General features: G+C 61.7%; 1 protein-coding gene across 2 annotated transcripts; it reads left to right on the top strand.

Moving 5' to 3' along the window:
• Positions 1 to 824: 824 nt before the first annotated feature.
• Positions 825 to 27,791, top strand: TECPR1 (tectonin beta-propeller repeat containing 1). 2 transcript variants are annotated; one of them, XM_084886132.1, is made up of 25 exons: positions 825 to 945; positions 5,597 to 5,832; positions 6,211 to 6,393; positions 6,692 to 6,814; positions 7,939 to 8,064; positions 9,863 to 10,037; positions 10,133 to 10,233; positions 11,784 to 11,885; positions 13,203 to 13,348; positions 16,885 to 17,360; positions 17,585 to 17,730; positions 18,472 to 18,627; positions 19,084 to 19,233; positions 19,347 to 19,504; positions 20,287 to 20,414; positions 21,373 to 21,475; positions 22,362 to 22,458; positions 22,537 to 22,616; positions 23,427 to 23,483; positions 23,935 to 24,115; positions 24,365 to 24,500; positions 25,217 to 25,309; positions 25,920 to 26,026; positions 26,147 to 26,266; positions 26,425 to 27,791. In XM_084886132.1, the coding sequence occupies exons 2-25, from the start codon at positions 5,608 to 5,610 to the stop codon at positions 26,572 to 26,574; spliced, it is 3,519 nt and encodes a 1,172-aa protein (XP_084742258.1). In that variant the 5' UTR covers positions 825 to 945; positions 5,597 to 5,607; the 3' UTR covers positions 26,575 to 27,791. The 2 variants fall into 2 exon arrangements, with proteins under 2 accessions (XP_084742258.1, XP_084742259.1); XM_084886133.1 differs by lacking the exons at positions 825 to 945; positions 5,597 to 5,832; positions 6,211 to 6,393; ... (1 more) ...; positions 7,939 to 8,064; positions 9,863 to 10,037 and having other exon boundaries at positions 10,198 to 10,233; positions 16,854 to 17,360.

Here is a 27,791-nt window from a genome sequence, read left to right as displayed (position 1 = left end):
GGGCGGGAAGGAGGACAGACCTGAGGGGAGCGGGCGGGAAGGAGGAGGGACCTGAGGGGAGCGGGCGGGAAGGAGGACGGACCTGAGGGGAGCGGGCCGGGTGGGGGGTGAGGGACCTGAGGGGAGCGGGCCGGGAAGGAGGACGGACCTGAGGGGAGCGGGCGGGAAGGAGGAGGGACCTGAGGGGAGCGGGCGGGAAGGAGGACGGACCTGAGGGGAGCGGGCCGGGAAGGAGACAGACCTGAGGGGAGCGGGCCGGGTGGGGGGTGAGGGACCTGAGGGGAGCGGGCCGGGAAGGAGGACGGACCTGAGGGGAGCGGGCGGGAAGGAGGAGGGACCTGAGGGGAGCGGGCGGGAAGGAGGACGGACCTGAGGGGAGCGGGCCGGGAAGGAGACAGACCTGAGGGGAGCGGGCCGGGAAGGAGGAGGACGGACCTGAGGGGAACGGGCCGGGAAGGAGGAGGACGGACCTGAGGGGAGCGGGCCGGGAAGGAGGACGGACCTGAGGGGAGCGGGCCGGGAAGGAGACAGACCTGAGGGGAGCGGGCCGGGAAGGAGGAGGACGGACCTGAGGGGAGCGGGCCGGGAAGGAGGAGGACGGACCTGAGGGGAGCGGGCCGGGAAGGAGGACGGACCTGAGGGGAAAAGGGTCGCGACCTGGTGGAGGCGGGCCGCGTCCGGCGGCGGGGGCGGGCTGCGCGGCCGCTTCGCTGCAGGGAGCGCGGGAACTGGCTCCGCAGACCCTGCGGCGCGGACCTCAACGCGACCCCGCCGCGACCCCGAGGCCGGCCCGTGACGCAATGCGCCCCGGCCAATGGCGGGCGCCCGCCGCTGCGTCACGGCGAGGCCGGCCAATGGGCGCGGGCCTGGCCCCGCTTCCTACGCGCCGCTGTCCGAGCGGCTGAGAAGCGATCGCGGCGACCCTGCCCGCCCGGCGCGGCCCAGGTGAGTGCAGCGGCGGCCCGGGCTCCGCGGCCGCTCCGGGCCGGTGGGGGCGGCGGGGGCGGCGGGGGCGGCGGCGCCTCCTCCCCCGGCGGCTGCGATGCGGCCGGGGGAGGGAGGGCGGGGCTGCGCCCGTGCTCTTCTCTGCCCGGGATTCGGGCGCCGCCCCCGCCCCCGGGACGCGCGGTCAGGGGAGCCCGCAGCCCAGCCCTCGGCCCGGAGAGACGCGGGAGCAGGGGGCTGGAACCGGCCGGTTTGGAGGATCGCGCCGGGAGGAGCCCGGCTGTCGCTCTGCGCAGCGGCGGGAGCAGATCTGCTGGCGTGGGATTAGCGGGCAGATGGTCCGGCCCGGCGCTCCGGAGCCCACCTGTCGCCCGAGTGCACGGATGGGAGCCCACCGAGGCCGACCTGCCCGCGGTGATGGGGACTCGGGGCCCCTCCTGCCCGGGCGCCGGGCAGACCTTGCTCCAAGGAAGGGCCCTACGACCATGCACGCCCCGCTGTTTTCTCCTGCCTCTTTGGACCCTCCTGTCGCCTTGCAGCAGCCCCCGCAATTGGCAGGCAGTCGTCCACCTTGTTTGCCAGGACTCTGTTTGCCAAGGGGGTGGGATCGACAGGCTGTAATAGGGAAACAGACCAATAGGCAACCCCGGGAAGTAAATGCTTCAGGCGCTTCCTTTGGCATAATGATCCCGTGCCCCACCCCTCCTCCCCTGGGCACTTTGGCCTGAAGGGATCTGTTGATAAACCGGTGCTGATAGGCAGAGGGCTCTGAGAATGACCTAAGGCCCCGCTGGAATTCACGGTGCCCAAGTTCTTGATGAACCAGAAGTGGCGTTCTTGAAAGATGTTCCTTCCATCCCTTCACCCCTACAAAACAAAGAAATGCCAGGACCCCAGAATCACGGGATTAAAGCACCAACCCTCCATTCAAGAGTCCTCTGACCCAGTGACCCAGTGTCCCCGACAGGTTACCTGATCACCTCATACCCGGGAAGTGGCCTGCAGGGAGCCGGGGCAGCACCCTGGCAGAGCTGGGAAGGAGGTGCAGCTGCCCTAGGTAGGACATTCACGCCCTGTCATCTTTAGCTGGGAAGGGACTGGAGCCCAGGCCCCAGTTTGCAAACACCACCCCACCCCCATCCTTTCTCTGCATTAGGTGCCCCGAAGGTTCAATTACCAGTGTGTCTGTGTGGGAATTACTGCTTAGTCATTTCTCCCAGGGAAAGTGTATCAAATACAAGTCAAAGTAACCCATTCATTGAGTTCAACCTGCAGACTGAGCCTGACTTAATTGGTCACATATAGAGTGGACTGTCAGCTAAGAGATGTCTTTGAAAACTAGAGTTATATTAAAAACTAGAGGCCCGGTGCACACAATTTGTGCACTGGAGGGGGGTGTCCCTCAGACCAGCCTGCACCCTCTCAAATCTGGGACCCCCTCGGACATCCCTTTCACGATCCAGGACTGCTGGCTCCCAACTACTTGCTTGCCTGCCTACCTAATTGCTCCCCTGCCACTCCCCTGCCAGCCTGATTAATGCCTAACTGCTCCCCTGCTGTCCCGATTGCCCCCAACTGCCCTCCCCTGCAGGCCAGGTCACCCCCAACTGCCCTCACCTGCCAGCCATCTTGTGGCAACCATCTTGTGACCACATGGGAGCAGCCATCTTGTGTGAGGGTGTGATGGTCAATTTGCATATTACCTCTTTTATTATATAGGATAACACCATCAGAACCAACATTTCCCCTCCAAAAAAAACCTTACTTTTCTCCCCCAACAATTGATGAAGATTTTCAAGTATACAACCAAGTTGAAAGACTTATACAGTAAGCACTAACATGCCCACCACCTAGATTCTACTGTGAATGTTTTGCTGTATTTGCTTTATCACACACCTATCCACCTATTTTGACCTGGCTGCTGACCTGAATTAATTAGTGATTTTTGGCTTTCCTGGCGTAATATTTCTTTTTTTTTTTTTTTTTAATATATTTTATTGATTTTTTACAGAGAGGAAGGGAGAGAGATAGAGAGTTAGAAACATCAATGAGAGAAACATCGACCGGCTGCCTCTTGCACACCCCCTACTGGGGATGTGCCCGCAACCAACGTACATGCCCCTGACCAGAATCGAACCTGGGACCTTTCAGTCCGCAGACCAACGCTCTACCACTGAGCCAAACCGGTTTCGGCTCCTGGTGTAATATTTCTGTCTTAGCTCAGGGAGTTGGCAGTGTGGTGGTTGGAGGTGGTGGTAATTATCTCTAACTTGGGTTGAAGACGCACTGTGTGCAGAGCATTGCTAGGTGCTGAGGAAATGAAGAGACTGAAGACTCAGGCTGACCAGAAAGGGGCGTGATTTTTGTTTTTGTTTTTAAGAGATAGAAGATAAGTGGCAATTTGTGGTAGCAAATGCCAAGTAATAAGATGACAGCAGTAACATTCATTGCGTTCTTGATGGGTGCTGCGCACTACTTATTAAAAGCTCTGCAATGAATAAATAAATAAATAAATACAAGAAAAGCTCTGAACCTGTATTATATCATTTAATTCTCAGAACCACATAAGTAGGCCATGATTCCTTTTTGCCTTTTACAGATCATGAAACTGACACAGAGGTTAGTTGACTTTTGGTGGTGCTGGATAGAAGAGTAGCCAGAACCCGAATTCCAACAGTCTGGGTCTGAGGTGGCTCTGGGCACTTAGTCACAGTGTAGACGCCACAGGCAGGGGGGACCCTCAGGCCTGACCAGGAGGAGCAAAAGGGTCACTGGGGGTTGCCGCAGTTCTTCCGGGTTCCCAGCTCAGGCACCTGGACTCAGGTGGCTCCAGAATGCTGGTATTCTGACTTCCCCTATGTTTGACCTGGCGCCGGTGCCCTGGGAGACAGATGGGGGTTCGGAGAGAGCCCCCCTGGGGTACGTGTGCTCCATGCTGCTGGTCAGGCTCTCTCCTGTCACCTTCCTCCACTTCTGTCCCAGTATCTCCCAAGCTTGGCTCCTGTCCCTTCTGCTTCCTTTCTTTCTGTTCCTGATTCTCCTCTCACTTCCTTTCTGACTTGTCACTTCTGGTGTTTGTAAGGCCATCTGTCCCCAGAAAGGCCGTTTGCCAATGGCAGATGCTCCTGTGTTCAGACGCGGTCCATCTCGTGTTGGCATTGCAGTCGCCAGCCTTCCAAAGTGCCCTCACTCCCCTGGCACTCACAGAGGCAGCCTGGCCCAGCTCAGGGTGCCCAGACTGCCTCCCGTGGCTCCAGTTTCCAAACCAGACTGGCTGTGTCCTCACCTCCCGGCTCTCCCCTTCGTCCCAGCCCTTGGGCAGGCTTCAATCTTGGATGTGGTCCTCACCGCCATTCCCCCTGCCGCCCTCATCCAGCCGCTGTTTGGCCGCCATGGCTCTGGCCACATGGCCCTGCTGTAGAGGGAGGCTCCAGGAGTCATGCCCCGGGGTCAGCAGCACAGACATTCCCAGGGTGAGGGGAGGCGTGGCCAGTGGCCCAGTGCAGTGGCTGCCTCGCCCATCCACTGCCAAGAAGAAAGAGAAAAAGGAACAGGAGTGGAGAAAGGCTGGAGACCATGGGGAAGAGAGAAGTGGTCATGCGAGGAGAGTGTCAATAGGACTCACAGCCCTGCCACGCAGCCGCCGGGCTCCTGCAGGACCATGCAAGGCTCTGGCTAGGGTGCCAGGCCCACGTGGTGACCCCGTCAAACCCATAAAGGAAGGTCCCAGCGGGACCAGCACAAGGGAGGGGACTCCCACCTTGGGGCAGAGGCTTCCTGGGCTGGCAGCAGGACATTGTTTGGAATTCAACTAAATCTGTGACTTTTCATTGATTCTTTTTTTTTTTTTTTTTTAAATACGTTTTGCTGAAACGGGTTTGGATCAGTGGATAGAGCAATCGCCTGCGGACTGAAAGGTCCCAGGTTCTATTCCGGTCAAGGACATGTACCTTGGTTGTGGGCACATTCCTGGTGGGGGAGGGGGCATGCAGGAGGCAGCTGATCGATGTTTCTCTCTCATCGATGTTTCTAGCTCTCTATCCCTCTCCCTTCCTCTCTGTAAAAACACAGTAAAATATATTTTTTAAAAAAATAAGTTTTTATTGACTTCAGAGAGAGGGAGGGAGAGGAAGAGATAGAAACATCAATGATGAGAATCATGGATCGGCTGCCTCCTGCACACCCCCTACTGGGGATCAAGCCCCAAATCCAGGCATGTGCCCTGACTGGGAATCACCATGGCTTCCTGGTTCATAGGTCGGTGCTCAGCCACGGAGCCACACTGGCTGGACTCATTGATTCTTTTGGCATGAAAGGTCTGAAGGCAACATGACAGAATAACATTCATTTAACCTGGGGAGGGAGAGGTGTGGTGGTTACATTTTTTCCCTCTGTATTCTTTCGTTTCGTTTGTTTGTTTTTCCCCTCTGTATTCTTTCGGATGCTTGAAAGAAGTCCCCGAGACAAGAGGGACAGAAAGGCAAAGAACGAAAAAGGGCCCTAGACTGGAAGCCGGGCTCTGCTTCTCATCTGGGGTGACCATTCGCCCGCTGTCTGGGCTGCATCTCGCTGTCTGTGACATGAGCCTAGCGCTGGCTGTGGACACACTGACACCGACCCTCGCCCGTCACCTCCGGTTCTCTCCCCGCAGCCCTCGCCGCCATGCCCAGCTCGGCGCTGTGGGCGGTGGACCTCTTCGGGAGGGTGTACACGCTCTCCACGGCCGGGCAGTGCTGGGAGCTGTGCAGGGACACGCAGCTGGAGTTCAAGCGGGTCAGCGCGGCCACGCGGGGCTGCTGGGGCATCGCCTGCGACAACCAGGTCCACGTGTACGTGTGCGCCAGCGACGTCCCCATCCGCTGCCAGGAGGAGGCCTACGAGAACCAGGTGGGGCAGGGGTCTGGGGTGCTGAGTGGGCTGGCTGGCTGGCCGGCCGGGAAATGAGTCCCCGCTCACCAGGCTTCCAGGCAACCCTTGTTCGGCTAAAGATCCAAGTTTCGTGGTGTCATGGGCCTTTGGGACCGGAAAACCCCTGTTGTGTCCTCACCGAGGCAGGCTGGTCAGGTTCACGCCCAGGGGTTTCCAGAACAGGCCATGCCCTCCCCTGCTGGCCCCTGGGGGGCACCGTGTCCTTTGGGGCCATGATGATGTGCTGGCTGATCCCTCTGCTCACACCCACCATGCGTACAGCAGAGTGCCCTGCTGGCGGGGGCCTGGCCTCCCCAGGCGCTGCCGGCCTAGAGCCCGTGCCCGCCTCCCCCTCAGCGCTGGAACCCCGTGGGGGGCTTCTGCGAGAAGCTCCTGCCGAGCGACCGCTGGCCGTGGAGCGACGTGAGCGGGCTCCAGCACCGGCCGCTGGACGGGGTGGCGCTGCCCTCGCCGCACTGGGAATGGGAGTCCGACTGGTACGTGGACGAGAACTTCGGCGGGGAGCCCACCGAGAAAGGGGTAGGTGAACGTGGTCCCCGTGTGGCTCCACGTGGGGAGGGAGTGCTTTGGGCTCACCCGTCCCCTCAGTGCTGTTCCGGGTCCTGTGGCAGCCGACCCCGGCCTTCCCCTGCATGCCCCCCCTTTCCGCACAGGATTGGTGGGGATCAGTGCTGTTCCTTTGCCCTGCATACCCCCCTCTTTCTGCACAGGATCAGTGGGGAGCAGTGCTGTTCCTCCTTCTGCCTGCTCCCCCTTCCCCAGCCCTATCACTTCCTTCCTGCAGAGCCTTACAGAGTGCCCCCACCTTGTCTTTCAGGGGTGGACATATGCCATGGACTTCCCTGCCACGTACACGAGGGACAAGAAGTGGAATTCTTACGTGAGGCGGCGGAGGTGGATCCGGTACAGGAGATACAAGTCCCGCGACACCTGGGCCAAGGTCGGAGCCTGCCTGCGGCCGGGGGGTGGGGCAGGGCCCACAGCAGCCCCACTGCTGGGAGGATCACACAGACCCTCATTTCTGCCTTCCCGCCTGTGCCCAGAGGGTGCCACCCCCACACTGGGACCGGGCCTTTGATTGTCTCCTGGGAACACTGCGGCACTGCGTGTCCCTTCCTCTGGGAGAAGGCCCAGTGGGAGGCAGGCCAGATTGGCCCAGGACAGCACAGAACCTGTACTGACCTTGGTCTCCAGCTGCCCTGTCCGAGAATGAGGCTCAGTCTGTGCACATCTACCTCCTTTATTCCTGAATGAGAGGCCCCGTGCACAGAATTCATGCACGGGTAGGGTCCCTAAGCCTGGCCAGCGATCAGGGCTGATTGGGGCCTTCTCCATGCTGGCCAGGGCCTCCCTTCCCCAGCTGCCAGCAGCCGGCCGGGGCCTTCCTTCATTCCCCACTGCCCCCTGGTGGTTAGTGCACGTCATAACAAGCAATTGGACCCCAGCTCGAACTCCCATGGGGACACTTTGCATATTATCCTTTTATATATATGAGCCACTTTGGCTCTTGTGTTGACCCAGACAGACATCGCAACTTAGGGACGTGAGGCCTGGACTGGGTCCTATGTGGCCCTCGAATGAGGGGAGGCCTGGAGCCCTCAGCACACCTCTCTAGAGGGCCCCCGCTTTGAGGTGGGTCTGCCAGCCCAGCCAGCCTGCCCGTTGGGCTGGGAGCTGCCCAGAGAACAAGGGCTTACACCGCAGGGCCACCTTCTGTGACCGGCCCCCTCTTGGTGGGGGATGGAGTCACAGCGTGCAGGTCACTGCAAAGCACAGAGCCAAGGCCCTTCTTGCTGGAGCAGCAGTGACCGCTCGGGGGTGGCAGCTGGAGCCTGGTGGCTGGCAGAGGGGGGACAGGGCAGAGAGCGCCCAGGGGAGGAAGCCGGTGTTCTGATGTGCCTGCTCTGTGAAGTCGGGAGCTGTGCGCTGAGGAGAAAGAAGGCGGCGTGCGGAGGGCCTGTGGCACTGCTGGTGCGGGGCAGCTGTCTTCCAGGAGGGGAACAGTGCCATCTGCTGGCCCAAGAGTCCACAAGGACTGACTGCCTCTGCCTCCACCTATTTCAGATCCCTTCAAAGGATGACCCCAAGCAACTGCCCGACCCCTTCAACGACCTCTCCGTGGGGGGCTGGGAGATCACAGAGGAGCCCGTGGGCCACCTGTCCGTGTGGGCTGTGTCTCTGCAGGGAAAGGTGAGCTGTGGCCCCTGTGGCTGAGGGGGTGGCTGAGGGGGTGGCCACAGTCAGGAAGGGACAGGAGATACATAGGCCTTTGTTGTCGTCCCAGAGGTGGAGGAAGGAGAAAGGCTGCCCCTGAGGCCTCCTCGCTTCCTGTCCCCACAGCAGGTGGCATTTATCAGGGTCCCCATATTGCCCTTTCTGTGAATCCTGCTGTCCTGTTGACCCCGTGGATTCTACTCCTCCCAGAAGCCTCTGACCTCCCACCTACTCCTGGCCCTGGCCTGTCCCTCCTATGACCCCCCAAAGCACTGACCAGTGCCCACCCTGGGCTCAGATGTCATCAGTGTAGTCTCCTCAGACAGACTCAGAGTTCCCTGCCAACTCCCTGTGGCACCTCCACACCAGTCTCTGGAAGTATTGCTGGTTGGTGGGTGAAAGGGGATGGGTAGGTGGGGATGCAGGGGTAGATGGATGGAAGGATAGGTGGGTGGATGGGTGGGTGGGTGAGTGGGTAGATGGATAGGTGGATAGATGGGTGGGTGGATGGATAGATGGGTAGGAGGATGGATGGGTGGGTGGGTATGTGGGTGGGTGGTGGATGTTTGGAGAGGAGAGGAGACCATTTTCTGAAGGAAGTTGTAAGTTAAAACAAAGTAATAAAACCAACCTGACTACAGCAGCAACATAGATGGCCCTGCGTGGGGTGACCCATCACTTACTCGTGACTATTCAATCCTCCGTTCCACAAACTGACCAAAATCCTCTGGTTGGCTTGGGGACAGTCACGGCAGGCTGTTATCAGGCTTACCTCTGGGGTCCTATTTGGCCCTGGCTTCAGTTAACCGGTGTTCCTGAGCCAAGCTGCAGGACCTGGCTTGGGACAGAGCCCCCACCGAGGGGCCACGCCCACCTGGAAGCAAAGAGAAGGGAGAATGACAGTGTTTGTGCTGCCGGCTGTGAGCCAGCGCTGCCCTGCACCAGTCCTGAGGGCCGTACCCTGGGCCCCAGGAGAAGCTGGGAGGCAGAGGGCCCTAAGCCAGAGGTAGCAGAGGGAGGCTGTCCAGGCGACAGGGTTGGGAGGCCATGGTGCCCAATATGGAGACAGGTCCCAGGAGGAGGCCCCCGCCCGCCTAGACCACACAGCAACGTGCAGCCCCTCCAGATGAGACGCCAGGCAGTGCTCACAATATGATCAGGTGGCATATTTGGCTATGCTCACTGTCTTCAGGTTAAAGAGAAAAAGAAGGGTGTTTGTTTTATTTATGTTTTTATTTCAGAGAGAAAGAGGGAGAGGGTGAGATAGAAACATCAATGAGGAGAGAGAATCATTGATCAGCTGCCTCCTGCACAACCCCCCACCCCCACCAGGGACCAAGCCCGAAACGCAGGCACATACCCTGATCAGAATGGAACCATGACCTCCCAGTCCATGGGCCGACACTCAACCACTGCCCACACTGGCCAGGCATCTTAGACAGCTCAGACATTCCTACGAAGGGGAGTGGTCAGCTTCCCCTAGAGACAGGTGTTTTGAGAGCGTGACACCACTAGAGTGTGCAGGACGCCCAAGCTGGGGCTGAGTTCTCACGGGGCACATGGGTGAGTGAGGAAGGGGCTGTCCCCTAGGACAGCAGAAGTCCAGGTGTGGCATTTGTAGCCGCCTTTGACCCTCTGGGCCCTGGTCTCCAGGACCCCCCATGCTCGGCCTGTGTGTGTGCTAAAGCAGATGCAGCCCAGCTGGGGCAGCTGGTTCTTCACGGAGTCCTGGCCTGACCCCGCTGACCCTTCCTGTGGTTTCTCTCACCCTCAGGTGTGGTACAGAGAGGACGTCAGCCACCCCAACCCAGAAGGCTCGTCCTGGTCCCACGTGGACACCCCGGGGGAGGTGGTCCAGATCAGCTGCGGGCCTCACGACCTCCTGTGGGTCACGCTCTGGGAGGGGCAGGCCTTGGTTCGGGAAGGAATCAACAGGAACAACCCCAAAGGTGGGAGACACACCCCCGTACCGGGAGGGGGTGCCCAGCTTCTCCCGGGCGCGCTTGCTGACGGGGACCCTGTGCTTTCTCCCGGGATCGAGCAGGAAGTTCCTGGTGCCTCGTGGAGCCTCCCACCTCTGAAAACGGCATCATGCACGTCTCCGTGGGAGTGGGCGTGGTCTGGGCCGTCACCAAGGACCGGAAAGTAAGGCTGGGTCGAAGGGGGGCTGGGTCCTGGGACTCTGTGTCACGTTGAGGGCGGTTGTGTGTTTTGTTCTGTCCTGAACCCTTGAGAACCAATTAGCGAGCACCGGGCACTGTCTGTGTCACCTCTGAGATGTCCGGCCCCTGCAGAATCCCGCTGCTCGGACCCTGAACCAACTGAGGGCCAGCAGCAGTGCTCACTCCGTAGGCCGTAACATCTCAAGGAATCAGAAGCTGGTTTTCTAAAACCCTCCCCTAACTGGTTGCCTCCCCCTGCTCCTCTTCCTGCTGGTCATTTTTATTTATTTTATTTATTCTTTTTCCCCATTGATTTTTAGAGAGTGGAAGAGAGGGAGGAGAGAGAGAAATATCGGTAAGAGAGCAAAACATCGATGTGAGAGAGACACACTGATTGGTTGCCTCCCCCAAGTGCCCCGACCAAGGCCAGGGACAAACCTGCAACTGAGGTACATGCCCTTGATCAGGAATCGAACCCGAGACCCTTCGGTCCCTGGGCCAAAGCTGTAACCACTTAGCAAAACCAGCCAAGGCTGATCATATTTATTTTATCGGAGGCAAGGCCACTAAAATAGGCTGATTTCAGGTTGCTTCCACGTTCTCTAACCCCACCCCCATCAAGGGCTTCCCCTAACATCCAGGGGACGGGTCTCCCACGCATCCAGCCCCTCTCCAGTGAAGCTCCAGAGCCTCAGGCCACACGGCCCCTGGGAAAGTACAGATGGGCTCTCCTCCCCGACCCCCCAAGCACCCCACTCTCAGATCTACAGATAAATGAGCAGCAGGTTAGATTAATAGGAGCAGTTTGCTCCGTCTTAAGACAAACATTTGATTATATGTGAGCTAAGGTGGAGGTTGCCCGGAGGTCCGGGATGGGGTGTCACTGGTCAGGCTCACAGGTCAGAGTCTGGATTTGAGATGGAGTATGTGCCCTCCCTTCCCCCAGCCCCTCCCAGCTCTCACTGCACCAGTCAGCTGACACCTGCTGCTACCTGCTGCCAACAGGTGCCGCTAGTGTCTGAACTGGTGGGGAGAAGGTTCTGGATTGATTGAGGCAGTCTTGTCTCCTGGAGGGACAATGCCCTGAGCCAGAGAATGGACAGGAAGCCACCAGGACAAGTGAAACTGGGGACAGGTGACCCTCAGCCCAGAGGGATGTGGGGTGAATGTTTCCTTCCTAAAGGGTGTGCTGTGCTCATTTGCGGCGTGAACCAGAGGGTCAGGTTATTCATTTGTTCTTCTTTTGGTTTAATTAGCTGAAATCTGTTTGGCTCGGTCGATAGAGCATCAGCCTGCGGACTGAAGAGTCCCAGGTTCTATTCCAGTCAAGGGCATGTACCTTGGTTGCGGGCACATTCCCAGTAGGGGGTGTGCAGGAGGCAGCTGGTTGATGTTTCTCTCATCGATGTTTCTAACTCTCTATCCCTCTCTCTTCCTCTCTGTGAAAAATCAGTAAAATATATATTTTTTAAAAGAAAACGCCCCCCCTGTGTCGGTGGCACTCCAGGAGGCGTTTATGTCTCACTCTCCCAGGTGTGGTTCCGCAGAGGCGTCAACTCGCACAACCCCTGCGGCACCAGCTGGATCGAGATGGTGGGAGAAATGACGATGGTGGACGTGGGGCTCAATGACCAAGTGAGCCGTGTTCCGAGCCTCCTTCCTGGGGGCGGGTCTCCAATGGGGGCTCCTGTGCTTCCTCCCCCATCTCTTCCTGCTGCCCCATGGATGGTTGGGGAGGGGGTCCCAGCACCTCCACACTCTCCCAGCCTTTGTCCCAGAGCCCGCCTGCCTTGGGTTACCACCTCCCCCCACAGGACCCCCAGAGCAGGGCAGTGGGCACAGATCTAGGGAGAGACATGCATCCCGGAGAAGAGTTCGGTGGAGCAATATTTGGGGGAAATCAGACACCAGGGAAGGACAAAGCTGATCTTCCCTGCTTCCTAGATGCAGTCACTCTTATTTTTTATTTTTATTTTTTAAATATATTTTATTGATTTTGTACAGAGAGGAAGGGAGAGAGATACAGAGCTAAAAACATCGATGAGAGAGAGTCATCGATCAGCTGCCTCTTGCACACCCCCTACCGGGGATATGCCCGCAACCAAGGTACATGCCCTTGACCGGAATCGAACCCGGGTCCTTTCAGTCCCCAAGCCGACGCTCTATCCATTGAGCCAAACCGGTTTCGGCTAGATGCAGTCACTCTTAAATGTCACCGCGTAGTTCGTACTGCCTAACCTCCTTGTAAACAAGGAGGTCTGGCGATTTTTAAGACTTTTTGTGTGAAGGTGTCAGGTCCCCCCTGTACAGGGATGGAAGCTCCCAGTGAGCCGTGTGCACAGCCGTCAGGGGCCAGGCAGGCGCCAGCTGGTGCACACAGGATGGAGCGTGAGGCCAGCCTCCTGGCAGAGGCACGGAGCCCTCCCAGCAAGGCCTCCCGGGACCAAGGCCGGGGCCTGTCAGGCACCCCAAGTCTAGGCTCGAAATGGTTGCCCCCTGGGCCCGTCGGCTGCCCAGCACCCCTTCCTCGGCGCCCAGAGACAGAGGGAAGAGCCACCTTTCCATGGAAAACAAGGTCAGGGTCAAGGAGGTCCTTTTACTGAAAGCCCAGGAGCACCTCTGTTCCCTGGAGCAGCTTCCCTCCCACAGAGACAGATGAGGACATGGGGCTTCGTGTCCCAGCCCGGGCCCACCAGCACCACCACCTCCTCTGGCCCAGGTCTGCCTGAAGGCCGAAGAGCCGCACAGGCCCCTGCTTCTCCTAAACTTGACCTCAGCACTCACCCCACGCCATCCACCTTCCACCCCAACACACGTGTACACACCCCACTGTGTGCACAGACACGCCCTCTGGTCTTGGGGCACTCTCCTCCACCCCATCCTCCCACACCCCCAAAGGGAGCAGAGCCCCCAGGTCTGCCCGGCTTCCCCCCAGCAGCACCTCTGTTCCAGGTCTGGGGCATCGGCTATGAGGACCGGACCGTGTACTTCCGGCACGGCGTCACCCCCAGCGAGCTCAGCGGCAAGATGTGGAAGGCCATTGTCGCCAGCCGAGTGTGTGACCGGTCCCACTCCGGCAGCTCCTCCAGTCTCCTCAGGTGATCCCAGGGGGCAGGGCATGGAGGAATGGCGGGGGCGGGGGGGGGGGAGTGTCTGGAGGTGCTGCTGCCCAGCCTCTCAACAGGGTGCTGAGCCTCCTCTCTGGCAGCCTGTGGGTCCCCCTGCCCGGGCCTGGTGTCCGGGCTGGTCCTGGTGGGAGGTGAGCGAGGCTGGGATGGCTGTACCTAGGGGAGCCACGATTGTCCCTGAGCAGGACCGGCATGTGGGTCTGGCACCTCAAGGTCAGGGGGAGAAAAGGCCTCTCTGCAAGTGGATTCTCGGGGATGAGGATGGGCGGTCTCTCTCCTCTGGAGCTGGGACTTCAGCCGGGGGCGTGCCCCAGACCCTCCGGGGACTCGTTCCCTCGCTGTTTTCTAGGCCCCGCCCCCAGAGCACCTGTTTCTGTAGATACGGGCACCGGCCCAGGTGTGCTGCTGCCTCAGTTCTGGGGCCACACTGAGGTCCTTGGTTCTAGAGCGTGTGGGTGAGGCCCAGCTCAGCCCACCGGCCCGCAGATGGCAGGCAGGTGATTTAGCATCGGCTCCGCTCCACAGGAGAGTGCCCACAGCGCTGACCTGTCCTGCGGGACATGGGACCTACACAGTGCTCCCCACCGCCAGGTTCCTGTCCAAAGCCTGGGCCCTCCCACAGCCTGGTGGTCATTGCACTGTTGCACCACCAGCTGAGAGGGCGGGAGGGTTTCCTCCACTTCCCGGAAGTGTCTGTCTCAGCTGATGGTTCTCGCGCTGAGCAGCACATTGGTATCAGTTGAGAAGCTTCTGAAACCACTGATGCCAAAAATCTGCCTGACCTTGCAGTCTGCAGTGGCTTCTTAAATACAACAAAAGCACAAGAAACAAAAGGAAAGATAGATGGGACTTCATCAAACTGAAAAGTTTTATGCACCAAAGCACACTATCAGGAGAATGAAAAGATAACAAATGGGAGGAAGTATTTGCAAAGCATATATTTGACAAGGGCCTAGTATCTAGAATACACATCAAGAACTCTTACAGCGTGACAAGTACAAACAGCCCAGTTTTAAAAGGGCAAATGATTGAATGCATTTCTGCAAAGTAGATGAATGACTGGCCATCGAGCGCAGGGAGAGATGCCAGGGGTCGTCAGTCACTGGGGAAATCCAGCCGAGCCCCAGTGAGACACCACTGCACACCCACCGAACAGCCGCGGCCCAAAAGCAGGCAAGGAAAGTGCTGAGATGGGGAGGAACCGGAGCAGGAGTGAGCGGTGGGAACCGGCCTGGCAGCACCTCGGGAAGTCAGTCACCTTGTGACCGAGCAGTGTTGCTGTTAGGCAGGTGCCTGAAAGAAATGAAAACAGGTGCTCGCTCAAAGCAAGTGCGAATGTTTGTAGAAGCAGAACTCAACTGCAGAAGGTGGAAACAACCCGATGTCCGTCGTGGATGAATGGAGAAGTACTAGTACAGGGGTCTAGCCTAAGGTGACCAGACGTCCCGCTTTTGGCGGGACAGTCCCGATTTTTAACAATTTGTCCCGCGACCCACGGCGTTTTAAAAAAGTCCCGATTTTTGGAAAGATTCTTCTTTCCGGGCTTCTCTCCCTAGTGACTAGCCTCCTTACAATGTTTGTTTGTTTTTTTAATATATTTTATTGATTTTTTTTTTTTTTTTTTTTTTTACAGAGAGGAAGGGAGAGGGATAGAGAGCCAAAAACATTGATGAGAGAGAAACATTGATCAGTTGCCTCCTACATAACCCCTACTGGGGATGTGCCCGCAACCAAGGCATATGCCCTTGACTGGAATCAAACCCAGACCCTTCAGTCCATAGGTCGACACTCTATGGGGGTGGGGGGGGGGGCGTCCGTGGCAGGGGAGGGGGGGGGCAGTGTCTGGAGGTGCTGCTGCCCAGCCTCTCAACAGGGTGCTGAGCCTCCTCTCTGGCAGCCTGTGGGTCCCCCTGCCCGGGCCTGGTGTCCGGGCTGGTCCTGGTGGGAGGTGAGCGAGGCTGGGATGGCTGTTCCTAGGGGAGCCACGATTGTCCCTGAGCAGGACCGGCCTGTGGGTCTGGCACCTCAAGGTCAGGGGGAGAAAAGGCCTCTTTGCAGGTGGATGCTCGGGGCCAAACCGGTTGGAGCTCCTTGCAGTTTCTTCAGCCCAGGAGCATGACTTGCTTTATACCCAGGTGCAAACATTTCACAGTTCAACGTGCCTCATCTCATTTGATCCCCACAGAAGTCCTGGAGTAGGTAGATAGAAGGCTCAGTGGAATCCTATTTTCATTAGCCAGAAAACGGAGATTTAGAAAGCATAGAAACTTGACCTTACTGAAACGCAGTAAAAAATGGTGGACCTTGACAATGACTTCATGTTTTCTCACTGCGCAGATATAGTCAAACACTGCTGCAGTTAAATATTTTATCCTTTGTTCTCCCTGCATAATCTACAACAATCTGCTTCATGTTGACATTTCCTGCTGTGTTGCTGACAATTCCCTGATAGAGAAATCGGGGTGCTTCACTGGGCTGGAAAAAGTTTAGCTTTTTCCAGAAAGCAGGTCTAATTAAGCAAGTTTATTCTCTATAAAAAGCTAAGTTGACTCGCGCGTGCGAAATACATATAAAACTCTCACTGGCGCCAATCGCATGGTGTGTTTCAACCTGGCATTGTCAATCGTGAATTTGGTTAACACTTCTATTATAGAGAAAGGGCAAATAGCGATATTAAAATATTTCTTCTAATTAATTTCCTTTCAGTGTGCATGAATTTGTGCACCAGGCCAGTATTAAAATTAAAAATAAAAAGGAACAAAGTACTGCCACAACATGGGTGAACTTTGACATCATTATACTAAGTCACAGAAGCCAGTCCCAAAAGGTCGAGTTTTGTATGATGTCGTTTACAATGAAGTGTCCAGAATAGGCAAATCCATAGAGACAGAAAGCACGTGAGTGGTTGCCAGGAAGTGGGGCAAGAGGAAGCTGGAGAGTGACTCAGTGGTACAGTGTTTCCATTTGGGGTGATGAGAAGGTTCTGGAACTTGTTTATGGTGATTGTGGCACAATATTATGAATATATTTAATGCCACTGCATTGCATGATTTAAAATGGTGAGCTTTATGGCACATATTTTGCCACAATAAAAAAAAGATATTAGAGCCCTAGCTGGTTTGGCTCAGTGGATAGAGCGTAGGCCTGCGGACTCAAGGATCCCAGGTTTGATTCTGATCAGGGGCAGGTACCTTGGTTGCGGGCACATCCCCCGAGGGAGGTGTGCGGGAAGGCAGCTGATCGGTGTTTCTAACTCTATCCCTCTCCCTTCCTCTCTGTAATCTGTAAAAAAATCAATAAAATATATATATATATTTAAAAAAAAAGAGAGAGATATTAGATCTCCACATCAGGAAAATTGATTTGATGGGTGTGGATACGGCCTGGGTGTTGCACAGAGAAGCTGGGACTTGCGCGGGGGTCACACAGGTTCTCGGTGGTGGAGCAGGTGAGCAGCCCGTGTTCCTCCCTCCAGGGAGTCACAGCTCTGCCCCCTTCGTCCCCAGCGCTGGCTGTTTTTTTGGTGACGAGGTGAGGGTCAGTGGCGATTCCTGCGCGCCGAGCGACACGGATGCCTCCTCGGAAGCTGAGAGACCAGGGCCTGAGCAGCCTGTCCCTGCAGAGTCTCCGGAAAGTCCCGGCCACTCCGAGGGCAGCTCGGCCTCAGGCCCAGGCACCGCCAAGGCCGCAGAGCATGCCGTGGAGGGTGCCGGCCCAGCTGACGGGACCCCGGGGCCTGAGCCTTGCCCTGGCCAGGCCTCCCCCCCTGCCGAGCTGCCCTGGACCAGTATCGACCTGAAGGAGCCCAAGAAAGTGCCCGGCCACACCGCTGAGCCCCCCGGCCTCTCCTCACTGGAGCTGCTCCCGCTGGGCCTGGAGGAGCCCTACTGCGCTGACGACCACCCGCTGTGGGTGTGGGTGTCCGGAGGAGGCTGTGCTGTGGAGGCCCACACTGTGCTCAAGTGGTTCACCGCGCAGGCGGGTGCGAGGGTGCCCGGGGCGGGAGCAGGCTGATGCCGGGGGCGGGAGCAGGCTGCTGGCCTGGGCGGCATCAGGAGAAGGAGGTGGGAGGGCTCGTGGGCATTTTAGGGAGATCATAGCTTTCCAGCAAGAAAGGGCTGACGTAAAGACAAAGACAAAACCCTGGCCTGCTGCCCAGCTGCGGGCAGGCCAGACATCCCGCCCTGAGGCTCCGGCCGGCCGCAGGCCTGTCCTCCTCCATGCAGACCCTGTCCCTGTCCATCACGCCGGCCCAGACCGCCGCCTGGCGGAAGCAGATCTTCCAGCAGCTGACGGAACGGACCAAGCGGGAGCTGGAGAACTTCCGACACTACGAACAGGCCGTGGAGCAGGTGGGCAGGCGCCGGGCACAGTTTCTCTGCCCCATTTACTGTGTGCCTACTGTTTACCAGCCCCAGGGTGAGGTGGGAGAAACAGACAGACGGATGCCTGCATCCCTCTGTCCATCTCTCTCGGATGGGAAGCCTGCCTTTCTCCTTGTAGATTCCAGAATGAAAAAGCAAGTCCATTCCTTTATTCATCCACCCAGAGGCCTCTGTCAGGCCCCCTGTGGTGCGGGCACAGCGGAGACCCTGGGACCAGAGACCACTGCAGCCTCTGCGAGTGGTGGCCGGGACTCACCCCGTCCTCTCCCTGCAGGAGGGTCCCCGTGTCCCCGAGGGGCAGTGTTTTATGGAGAACCGGGGACAGGACAGGGGATTGAGGGTCCCTAGAGGTGGGAACTACATGAAGGACTCAGCTGGGTTCATGCAGAGGACACGCTGTGTCTCGAATGACATGCATCTCCCCGTGGCCAAGGGGCCAGCCGGCAGGCGGCAGAGTGTGCACCCGCTTTGCCCTGACTCACTCTGTGACACTGGGCCAGGCATAGGACCCCCCCCCCCCAGCCTCGTTTCCCCGCCCAGAACAAGGGGTGGCTGTGACCCCCAGGCTGGATGTGCAGCTGACACTGGCTTGGGGTCTGATAGTGTCCCTGTCATGGGGGTGAAGTGGGGGAGCTGGGAGCTGGGCACCAGGGCCCAGGTCGGGGGCGGGGCCTCCTGTGACGGCCTCGCCTCCGGGCCTGTGTGCAGTCCGTGTGGGTGAAGACGGGCGCCCTGCAGTGGTGGTGCGACTGGAAGCCCCACAAGTGGGTGGACGTCCGCGTGGCACTGGAGCAGTTCACGGGGCACGACGGGGCCCGGGACAGCATCCTCTTCATCTACTACGTGGTCCACGAGGAGAAGAAGGTGCAGGGCGGGCCGGGCGGGAGGGGGCGGGTGCCGGGGGAGGCCGGTGCAGGGACAGGAGCAGGCCTGGGACGCCGGCCCCGAGGTGCCCAGCCCAGGACAGCGTCTGGCACCTACAGAGCCCCAGCCCCTGGACTGGCCCTCAGTGGCGGGCAGGTGCTGGCGGCCCGCAGAGCCATCTCCCGGGTCTGAGGCCGGCAGGCTCCGTGTCTCCTGAGAAGTCGGGCTCACAGAAGGAAGCCGCCCCCTGCACCCCAGGGCTGGGCTGACCCGGGCAGTCCCAAGAGCCCTCGCCTTGAAAGGTGAACCCGCACCTGCTCGGGAGCTGGGCTTCCGTGCTGGGACGCCCAGAGCCGCCAGGGGCCAGGGGCCTGAGGACCAGCTCTGTGGAAGGGGGCACCAGGCCGACCCTGTCCACCGGTGACAGCCTCGCCGTCGCCCTCTGTGCGCACGCAGTACCTGCACGTGTTCCTCAACGAGGTGACGACCCTGGTCCCCGTGCTCAACGAGGACAAGCACTCCTTCGCCCTCTACACCCCCGAGAGGACCCAGCAGAGGTGGCCCGTGCGTCTGGCCACCGCCACCGAGCAGGACATGAACGACTGGGTGAGTGGCGGTGGCCCCCCAGGCCGGGGGTCCAGGGGCAGCAGCCCTGGGCAGCCCAGCCTTGGCCTGCTGCCCGCCCCTTCCCAGCGGTGACCGCCATCTGCCCATGCCAGCTGGCCCTGCTCAACCTGTCCTGCTGTGAGAGCCGGCGGGTCCTCGGCCGCCCCTCCCCGCAGGCCGTCTGGTCCATCACCTGCAAGGGCCACGTCTTCGTCAGTGAGCCCAGCCCGGACCTGGAGGCCCCCGAGCACCCGCTGCCCTGCGCCCAGATGTGAGTGCACCCCTGGCCACGGCCACCCCGCAGCCAGCGCTGCGACCAGCACCCGCTGCCCTGCGCCCAGATGTGAGTGCACCCCCTGGCCACGGCCACCCCGCAGCCAGCGCTGCGACCAGCACCCGCTGCCCTGCGCCCAGATGTGAGTGCACCCCCTGGCCACGGCCACCCCGCAGCCAGCGCTGCGGCTCCACAGGAGGGGCCCGCCGGACACACGGCCTCGCTTCGGCCGCCAGCCACACGGCCGGCCGGTTCCCGGGCCTGGGTCTGCCTGGACCTGCGCGGAGACCCTGCCCACGGGACATCAGGGGCAGGGCACCCTGGCTCTGCAGGTGGCACTTAAAACCAGGAGGTGGAATGAGGCCACCCACTGGGGGCAGCGCGATAGAATCTGGGGTACCCACCCTTTGGTGGGGACATGGTGCTCCCAATTCTGTCCCCAGAAGGTCACCCAGAGCCAGAGAGGACCAGGGAGACACGAGACTAGAAGGCCTGCCCAGGAGGGGACAGTGGCTGTCTGTCTGCCCTTTGGTGATCCACTCTCGTTTAAAAGTCAGGTCCCCTCTGGGGCCAGAGGCAGGACCCTGGCCACAGGAGGTTGCACTCTGCCCCCAGAGGGCCTCACCGTCAGGGCAGCAGAGTAGGCGTTGCTGGCTGGCGTGGCTCCTACAGCCGATGAGATGACCCTGCTCCCTGCCTACTCGCTGTCCCAGGCCCCGGGCTCCGGGGGAGGCGGCAGCCTGTTGGGGTCGCTTACCCGCCCTCTCTCCCCTCCTCAGGTTCTGGCGGCAGATGGGCGGCCACCTGCGGGTGGTGGAGGCCAGCAGCCGGGGTGTGGTGTGGGGCATTGGCTACGACGGCACCGCCTGGGTGTACACAGGTGGCTACGGAGGAGGCTGCTTCCAAGGTGAGGGTGGCCGGTGGCCCACGGCCCGCGCCCCGAGCTGGCAAGCCCGGCTCCGCGCCCAGCCCGGCTCCGCGCCCTGCCCGGCCTCCCTAGCAGTTCCCTCTCGTCCCTCTGGCTCCCCGGCCCCACGCCAGAGCCGCCGTCCCGGTGTTGACACTCAGTTGGCAGCCAGGTGACAGGTGACCTTCAGCCCTGCCAGCCTCTGCAGAAGGCGTTCCTGGGGCAGCGGAGGCATGGCAGCCAGAGACCAGGCCTCGCTTCCCATGTGCCTTCCCAGCCTCGAAGGCTTAGACAGGCGGCCACCGAGGCCTCCCCTGCCCAAGCCCTCCCTCCTTTCATGGACGGGCCTCAGGCACAGGGGCTCCGGCACCCAGGTCCCCTGAGTCCCGGGCCCAGGTTCCAGCTCCTCGTTAGCTCTGGGAGGCGGAGGCCCTTTCTCCTCCCGGGAGACGGAGCAGCACCAGCGCTGGGACGGACACTCCAGGCCTCGCCCTGCGCTGGGCTGGCTGACGCTCTAGAACTGCGTCCACTGAGACCACGGGGCCGCACCTCCCACAGAGCTAACGGCATCCGTGGTGGCCAGGCAGGGTGTGCCTCGTCCCCACTTCACAAACGAGATTGGGGCTCCTGGAGGTTAGTGGGTGTTAATAGGGTGAGCCCACCTGCCCCGTCCAGGTAAGTCGGATGGTGAGGGGAAGAGGTGCAGCCAGAACAGAGTGTGAGGCCGAGGAGCTGGCGGGGTGTGGGTGGGTGCATAGCAGGTTCTCCCCACCAAGGCTCTGCAGACCCACAATATCAGAGACCGGCCGGCAGGCCCCTGCGAGGCGAGCTCAACAGGCCTGTGAGCCCTTCTCGGCTGACCTGCAGCCTGACACACACCCCCCCCCCCCAGTCTCTGGGGCCTTGGGGGCCCAACAGGCTGGTGCGGCCTGTGGCCTGGCAGTGTCTTCTCCCCCAGGCCTGGCCAGCAGCACCGGTAACCTCTACCCACAGTCAGATGTGAAGTGCGTCTACATCTACGAGAACCAGCGCTGGAACCCCGTCACGGGCTACACCAGCAGGTGAGCACGCAGTAGGTGTGCACACAGCGTGGGGGAGCACACCAGCAGGTGAGCACGCAGTAGGTGTGCACACAGCGGGGGGGGGGGAGCACACCAGCAGGTGAGCACACAGTAAGTGAGCACTCAGCGGGGGGAGCACACCAGCAGGTGAGCACGCAGTAGGTGTGCACACAGCGGGGGGGAGCACACCAGCAGGTGAGCACGCAGTAGGTGAGCACTCAGCGGGGGGAGCACACCAGCAGGTGAGCACGCAGTAGGTGTGCACACAGCGGGGGGGAGCACACCAGCAGGTGAGCACGCAGTAGGTGAGCACCCAGCGGGGGGAGCACACCAGCAGGTGAGCACGCAGTAGGTGTGCACACAGCGGGGGGGAGCACACCAGCAGGTGAGCACGCAGCGTGGGTGCTATGTCAGCTGCCTGGGGGCTTCCAGGTGCGACCGGCCCCGGCCATAGTCTTGACAAAATGGGCAGCCACGGCCACGGGGGTGCTTCAGCGTGAGAGCTGGTGTCTGGCCTCTCTGTGCCCTCAGCGGCTTTTCTTCTTGAGTCATTAAATTAAGGAATAATTAGCAACTCACAGCGTACAACATACATGAAATGCACAAAACGTGAGTGTACATACAGTGAGCTACAGACCGGTCTGTGTGCATGGAGACAGGTTCCTCCACAGATAGGGGTAGATAGAGAGGTGGGCTTTCTGCCCTCACCGTGGCCACAGCCCTCCGTGGATGCAGACCAGGCCCCCTCATGATGTGGGGTCACCCAGGTGTGGTCCCGGACCTGGGACAGTCCATCCCTTCAGCGGTGCATGTCCCAGTGTGTCTGTCACTGGCCATGCCTGGGTGGGACACACAGACACACACACACCCGCCTTGTCCTGCGCAGGGGCCTCCCCACTGACCGGTACATGTGGAGCGACGCCACGGGGCTGCAGGAGTGCACCAAGGCGGGCACGAAGCCCCCCTCCCTGCAGTGGAGCTGGGTGAGTTTCGGCGGCAGCGGGGGGGCGGGCAGGGGTTGGAGTAGAAGGTCGGCCTGCACTGACCCGCCCCTTCCCCAGGTTTCTGACTGGTCCGTGGACTTCAGCGTTCCTGGGGGCACTGACCAAGAGGGGTGGCAGTATGCCAGTGACTTCCCTTCGTAAGCATCTCCCCCTCCCCCCTCCCTCTCTCTCTCTCTCTCTGCATGGGAGGGCCCCCATGGGGCTGCCCTGTGTAGCAGGACTGGGAGTGTGGCCCAGCCAGACCCTCCTCCCAGCAGTGGCCTCACCACCTGCCAGGCAGAGCCCTGCCCTCTGCCCCCCACCCCCAAGCACCTGACCCTGCGTGCCTGCCTAGCTGCCAGCAGGGTTTGGAACCGGCTGGAGTGGTGCGGAGGGGCCCAGTGGGCCCACGGAGGATGGCATGGCTCCTTCGACACCTGGTGGTGTCTGCCCGGCGGGTGGGAGGGCCAGCCGGGGCCTGGCTCACCAGCTGAGGGGTCTGGGAGCTTCGGGCCGGGCAGGAGGCCGAGTGTCAGAGGCGGCAGTGCGAGGCGAAGCGGGGTCCCTGGCAGGGCCGGGCGGCCCCCAGGCTTCAGGGAGCACCAGTCATAGGTTCAAGTGGAAGACGGAGCTGGGGAGCCCAGCCAGGCCTGAGCCAGGAGCCGACCAAGGAGTGACAGGTGCCAGGTCTCGGGTCCTCGGCTTGGCTGTTGCCAGGAGGCCCTGGTTGGCCCGGGGTGGCGAGGGCGCAGAGCTCCCTTAGCCAGAACCCCCGTCGGCAGCTGCCATGTCCTGGCCCTGGGAGAGCCGGCCAGGCTCCTGAAGGAGGAGCGTCGTGTCCTGTGATACCTGCTCCCTCAGCCCACTCCACAGCTCACGGCTCCAATGGAGAGAGGGTGTGTGCGCGCATGTATGTGCGGTGTCCCTTTCCCTGAAGGGGTCTCGATTTCAGCTTCTTCCTCTTGCAGCTCCTATCACGGGTACAAAACCATGAGGGACTTTGTCAGGAGGAGGTGCTGGGCCAGGTGAGGACTGAGCACAGGTAGCTGGGGTGTGGCCTGGCCCCCCGTCCTGTCCCTCCCAGGCCAGACCCCCCTCCTCCAACCTCAGTCCCCTGGAAGGAACACAGAATCAAAGTAAATGTCAGCCCAGGAAGTGCCCGCGGCTCCCAGCGCTTCTGATTTCTGGAGAGTTTGCTTTAAAGAACAAATAAGAGAAATGTCATTGGCAGCCTCTGCTTGTGGGCAGGACGGGAGGCCTGGCGGGGGAGGGAGCAGCCGGGGCCGGAGGGTGGGGCCGCCCATCCAGGAAGGGGTGCCCACCCAGGTGCGGGGGTGGGTGGGGTGGCCTGCCCTCCCCAGGCTCCCACGGAGGCTGCTTCCTCCTGAGCCTCCGAGTGCCCAGGGCAGGCGGCCCGCGGCGGGCAGTAGCCTCTGGGCGCCCAGGTGCCCAGGCTGTGCTCTCCCCGCTGCACAGGAAATGCAAGCTGGTGACCAGCGGGCCCTGGCTGGAAGTGCCCCCCATCGCCCTCAGGGACGTGTCCATCGCCCCCGAGAGCCCGGGCGCCGCCGACAGCGGGCCGGGCATCGCTCTCTGGGCCGTCAGCGACAAGGGGGACATGCTGTGCCGCCTGGGCGTGTCCGAGCTCAACCCCGCGGTGAGCACCGGGCCCTGCCCGGCCGCCGGCCTGCCCCTGTGGTCACTCAGGGTTCCGGCAGATTGTTCCAGCAATAGGACTCTGGCTGCGGAGTCAGGCGAGGCCTGGCCTGCCCAGGGGTCACCAGCTCTGTGGGCAGTTGGCACCGAGGATGAGGTTGGCGGGAGGAACTGCCAGCTCCCGGACCCGGGGCTGGGGTGGCGGCGGCTGGGCCAGGCAGCCCTCAGCGCCTCCTCGCTCGGTCTCCAGGGCGCCTCCTGGCTGCACGTGGGCACCGACCAGCCCTTCGCCTCCGTCTCCATCGGCGGCTGCTGCCAGGTGTGGGCCGTGGCGAGGGACGGCTCTGCCTTCTACCGGGGCTCCGTGTCCCCCGCCAAGCCGGCTGGTGAGTGCCGCCGCCCCGGAGGGAGGGTATCGGCGAGGCTGCAGGCTTCCGCGCGGGAGGTGCTGCGGCCCTGGCTTCCCGGCCGCTCAGCACACACGAGGCCGAAGGAGCCTGCGGCCCGCTGCTGGCACAGCCAGGGTCCCGAGGCCACAGCCCTGCCCTCAGCTGCGCTTCACCCTCCTGGCCTCCTGCAGGGCAGCTGGTGGTGGCACTGCTGGGTGCCTTGCAGGTCCTGCCCGCCAGGGTCCCGCCGGTTGGGCCCCTCCTGGCGTGGCCCCGCTCGGCCCACTCCCAAGTGGCCACTCCCCGGAGGACAGCCTCGGCCGGCGCGTCCTTGACCGGATGTCTGGACAGTGTCCGGCCGGGGAGGGCGGCAGCGGGCGGACGGATGAAGAGGTGGTGGCAGGTGTGTCGGGCTGTCCACACGGGGCCTCGGGCCTCGGGCCTCGGGCCTGCACAGCAGCTGCAGGGCCGGCTCTTGCCCACACGCCGGGCTGGGCACAGTGTGTGCCTGTGAGACCGGCCCTCCCAGCCCCACCGTCTGGGACCTGCCCCGGCCTCTTTGGGGCCTGGAGAGCCCAGGGTGTGGGAGGTCCGCAGGCACGGCCAGTGCACCCCACCCACCTGGGAGCCGCGGAGGCGGCCATGGGCCCGAGCGCCTGGGGTCGCAGGCTCGGTGCTTCCCGGGCACACCCACGTCCGACCTCCCTCTGCAGGTGACTGCTGGTACCACATCCCGTCCCCTGCCAAGCAGAGGCTGAAGCAGGTGTCTGTGGGCCAGACGTCCGTGTACGCCGTGGATGAGAATGGCAAGTTGACCTGGTCCCCCGTGGTCACCGGGGTGTTGGGGTTCCCTGAGCCCCCCGATGTGATGACACCCTCACCAGCCCCAGGCCCCTGACACAAGGCCTTCGTAAGCCACCAGGAGAGGCCTAGGCCAGCCTCCAAACAGATCCCCCCCACGTTCCCCAGGGTGGGGACCGGCCCTGCCCCACGGGTCAGCCCTGCCTGGCGAGGGCACATGCCACGGCCTGGGTGGCGCTGTGAGCGGGGCCTGTGACCTGCGGGCCCCACGACAGGCACGTGGGAGCAGAGGCCACATGGCCCCTGTGACCCTCCCAGGCCTGCCGTGCGGCTGTCCCGGCGGAGCTGACGAGGGAAGGAAGGGCGGGGGCTGGCCGGGGACCTGGCTCCAGGCCGTCCTGTCTGTAAAGAATTCCTTGTCCTCAGTCTCTCATGCGTAGAAAGCAGGGGAGGGTGCCAGCCCTGCCCGGTGGCACCGGGTGTGGGGGCAGAGCTGTCCGGGCTCCTCTCCCGCTGTGGGGACGCGGGGGGAGGGGGCCGGGCCACCGGCTTCGCAGGCCCTGCGGTGGGTCCCAGCGCCCTGGGCCTCACCGCGGTCACCCCCTCTCTCCCCAGGGAACCTGTGGTACCGCCAGGGGGTCACGCCCAGCTACCCGCAGGGCTCCAGCTGGGAGCACGTGTCCAACAACGTGCGCCGCGTGTCCGTGGGGCCCCTGGACCAGGTCTGATGCTCACTCTGGGGCGGGGACCTCGGGGGCTCCGGGCCCTGCTCTGGCCTCCCCACTGCTGCCCCCACGGTGCCACCGCAGCCGGGCTGGGCCTCCAACAGGTGTGTGTTCTAGGTCTGGGTCATCGCCAACAAAGTGCAGGGCAGCCACAGCCTGAGCCAGGGCACCGTGTGTCACCGCACCGGCGTGCAGCCCCTGGAGCCCAAGGGGCAGGGCTGGGACTACGGCATCGGGGTGAGCGAGCGGGGATGGCGCTGGGTGTCCGTGCTCCCCGTTGGCCTGGGGTTGGTGGGAGACCGGGCAGTCCCTCAGGGTCCTTGGGCCCCAGCCGTCTGGAAGGACGGCCTCTGCCCTCCACCGCCTGCGGCCCCGGTGACGCCGCTCTCCCCCAGGGGGGCTGGGACCACATCTCCGTCCGGGCCAACGCCACCAGGGCTCCCAGGAGCACCGCCCAGGAGGCGGCTGGCGGGCAGGACCTCCCCGGCGGGCCCTCCAGTGCGGCCGGCGCCCTGCAGGAGGCCGTGGGCCCCGTCTGCTGCTGAGGCCCCTCCCCACCCGGTGGTGCCCTCTGAGGAGTCAGCGCGGACCCGTGAGCCTTCCCTCGGAGTGAGCCTCTGTGCTGAGATGCGGGTCCTGGCGTGGCGTGCGGGGACCTGGCCTGCGGTCACAGCTCAGGCACCAGGACAGCCCGGAAATGTGAAGCCTGTGGGCGCACCCCACACTGCCCCTGAGCACGGGCCTCTCCCATTGTCCATTCCCCTCGGCCTCCCGGCCTCCCAGGGCGGGAACCTGGAGCCTGGAGCCTCCAGGAAGGCTGGCCCCTGGGGGAGCCGAGCCACCAAGAGCCCCCGGGCCCCGGGGTCCAAACCAGAGGTGGCCGAGCGCTCGGGCCGTGGCCCCCGCTGTGGCCGTTCTCAGCACGGGACTTGCAGGTACAGTCTCATTCCGAAGGTCAGGGGTGGCGCTGGCAGGTCCCAGACAATGCTGGGGAGGTGTCCCTTCCCAGGTGGGCATGGCCCCGCGGGGGCCAGGACCGAGGGCCTGGGAGGAGTGGTTCGAGTGCTCAGCTGGCCCTCTCAGGATGGGCCGGGGCTGGGGCATCATTTACTTCTGATCATGTTGCGGGAGGGGCAGGGAGGGAGACCGAGGCCCAGCCAGGCGGTGGAGGCGCCTCCCAAGCACCCCTCCTGTCCCGCAGCTTCTGGCTGCTCTTTACCCGACGACGCCCCAGTTGGTGAAGTCCCCCGTTCGCTTCCTACACCCAGGCCAGCCTCAGTCCCACTGGGGGGTTGTCCTGAGAAGCCGCACCTGAGAGCAGCCGGGCACGTGGGCCCCACTGCCCCGGGCGGAAGCCGCTGGGCGCTGGGCGATGGAGCGGGACCACTAGCCCTTCCCAGGGGCTCCCGCGCTGGCAGGAGGCTCCGCGCCTCCCTCGGGGGGCCTCCCCGGGACAGGGCGGGTGCCAGCAGCCTCTGCGTCTGCAGGTGGGACCAGGAGGCGTGCGTCTGGGCCCAGGGCCCGAGGGGCCTCTGGGGTTGCCGGTCTCGGTCTGTTTACATTCCTTGTCAGGGTCTGCCTGGGCATTACGGTTCAATCTACAGCAGCTGCTGCCCCCTCGCTGTGACTCCCCGTGGCTGGTCTCACCCTGTCCTTCCTCACTGCTGAGCACCGACTGTTTACCTGCTCAGCATCACTGAACCATCTTGAGTCCCAGACGCTTTATTCAATTAAAACTTACACCAGCGTGTGAGTGGCGAGA

The sequence above is a fragment of the Pipistrellus hanaki genome (genome assembly GCF_964339955.1).
Source record: "Pipistrellus hanaki genome assembly, chromosome: 5".
In the NCBI taxonomy this organism is placed as follows: Eukaryota; Metazoa; Chordata; class Mammalia; order Chiroptera; family Vespertilionidae; genus Pipistrellus; species Pipistrellus hanaki.
This window is presented reverse-complemented; position numbering and strand designations above follow the sequence as displayed.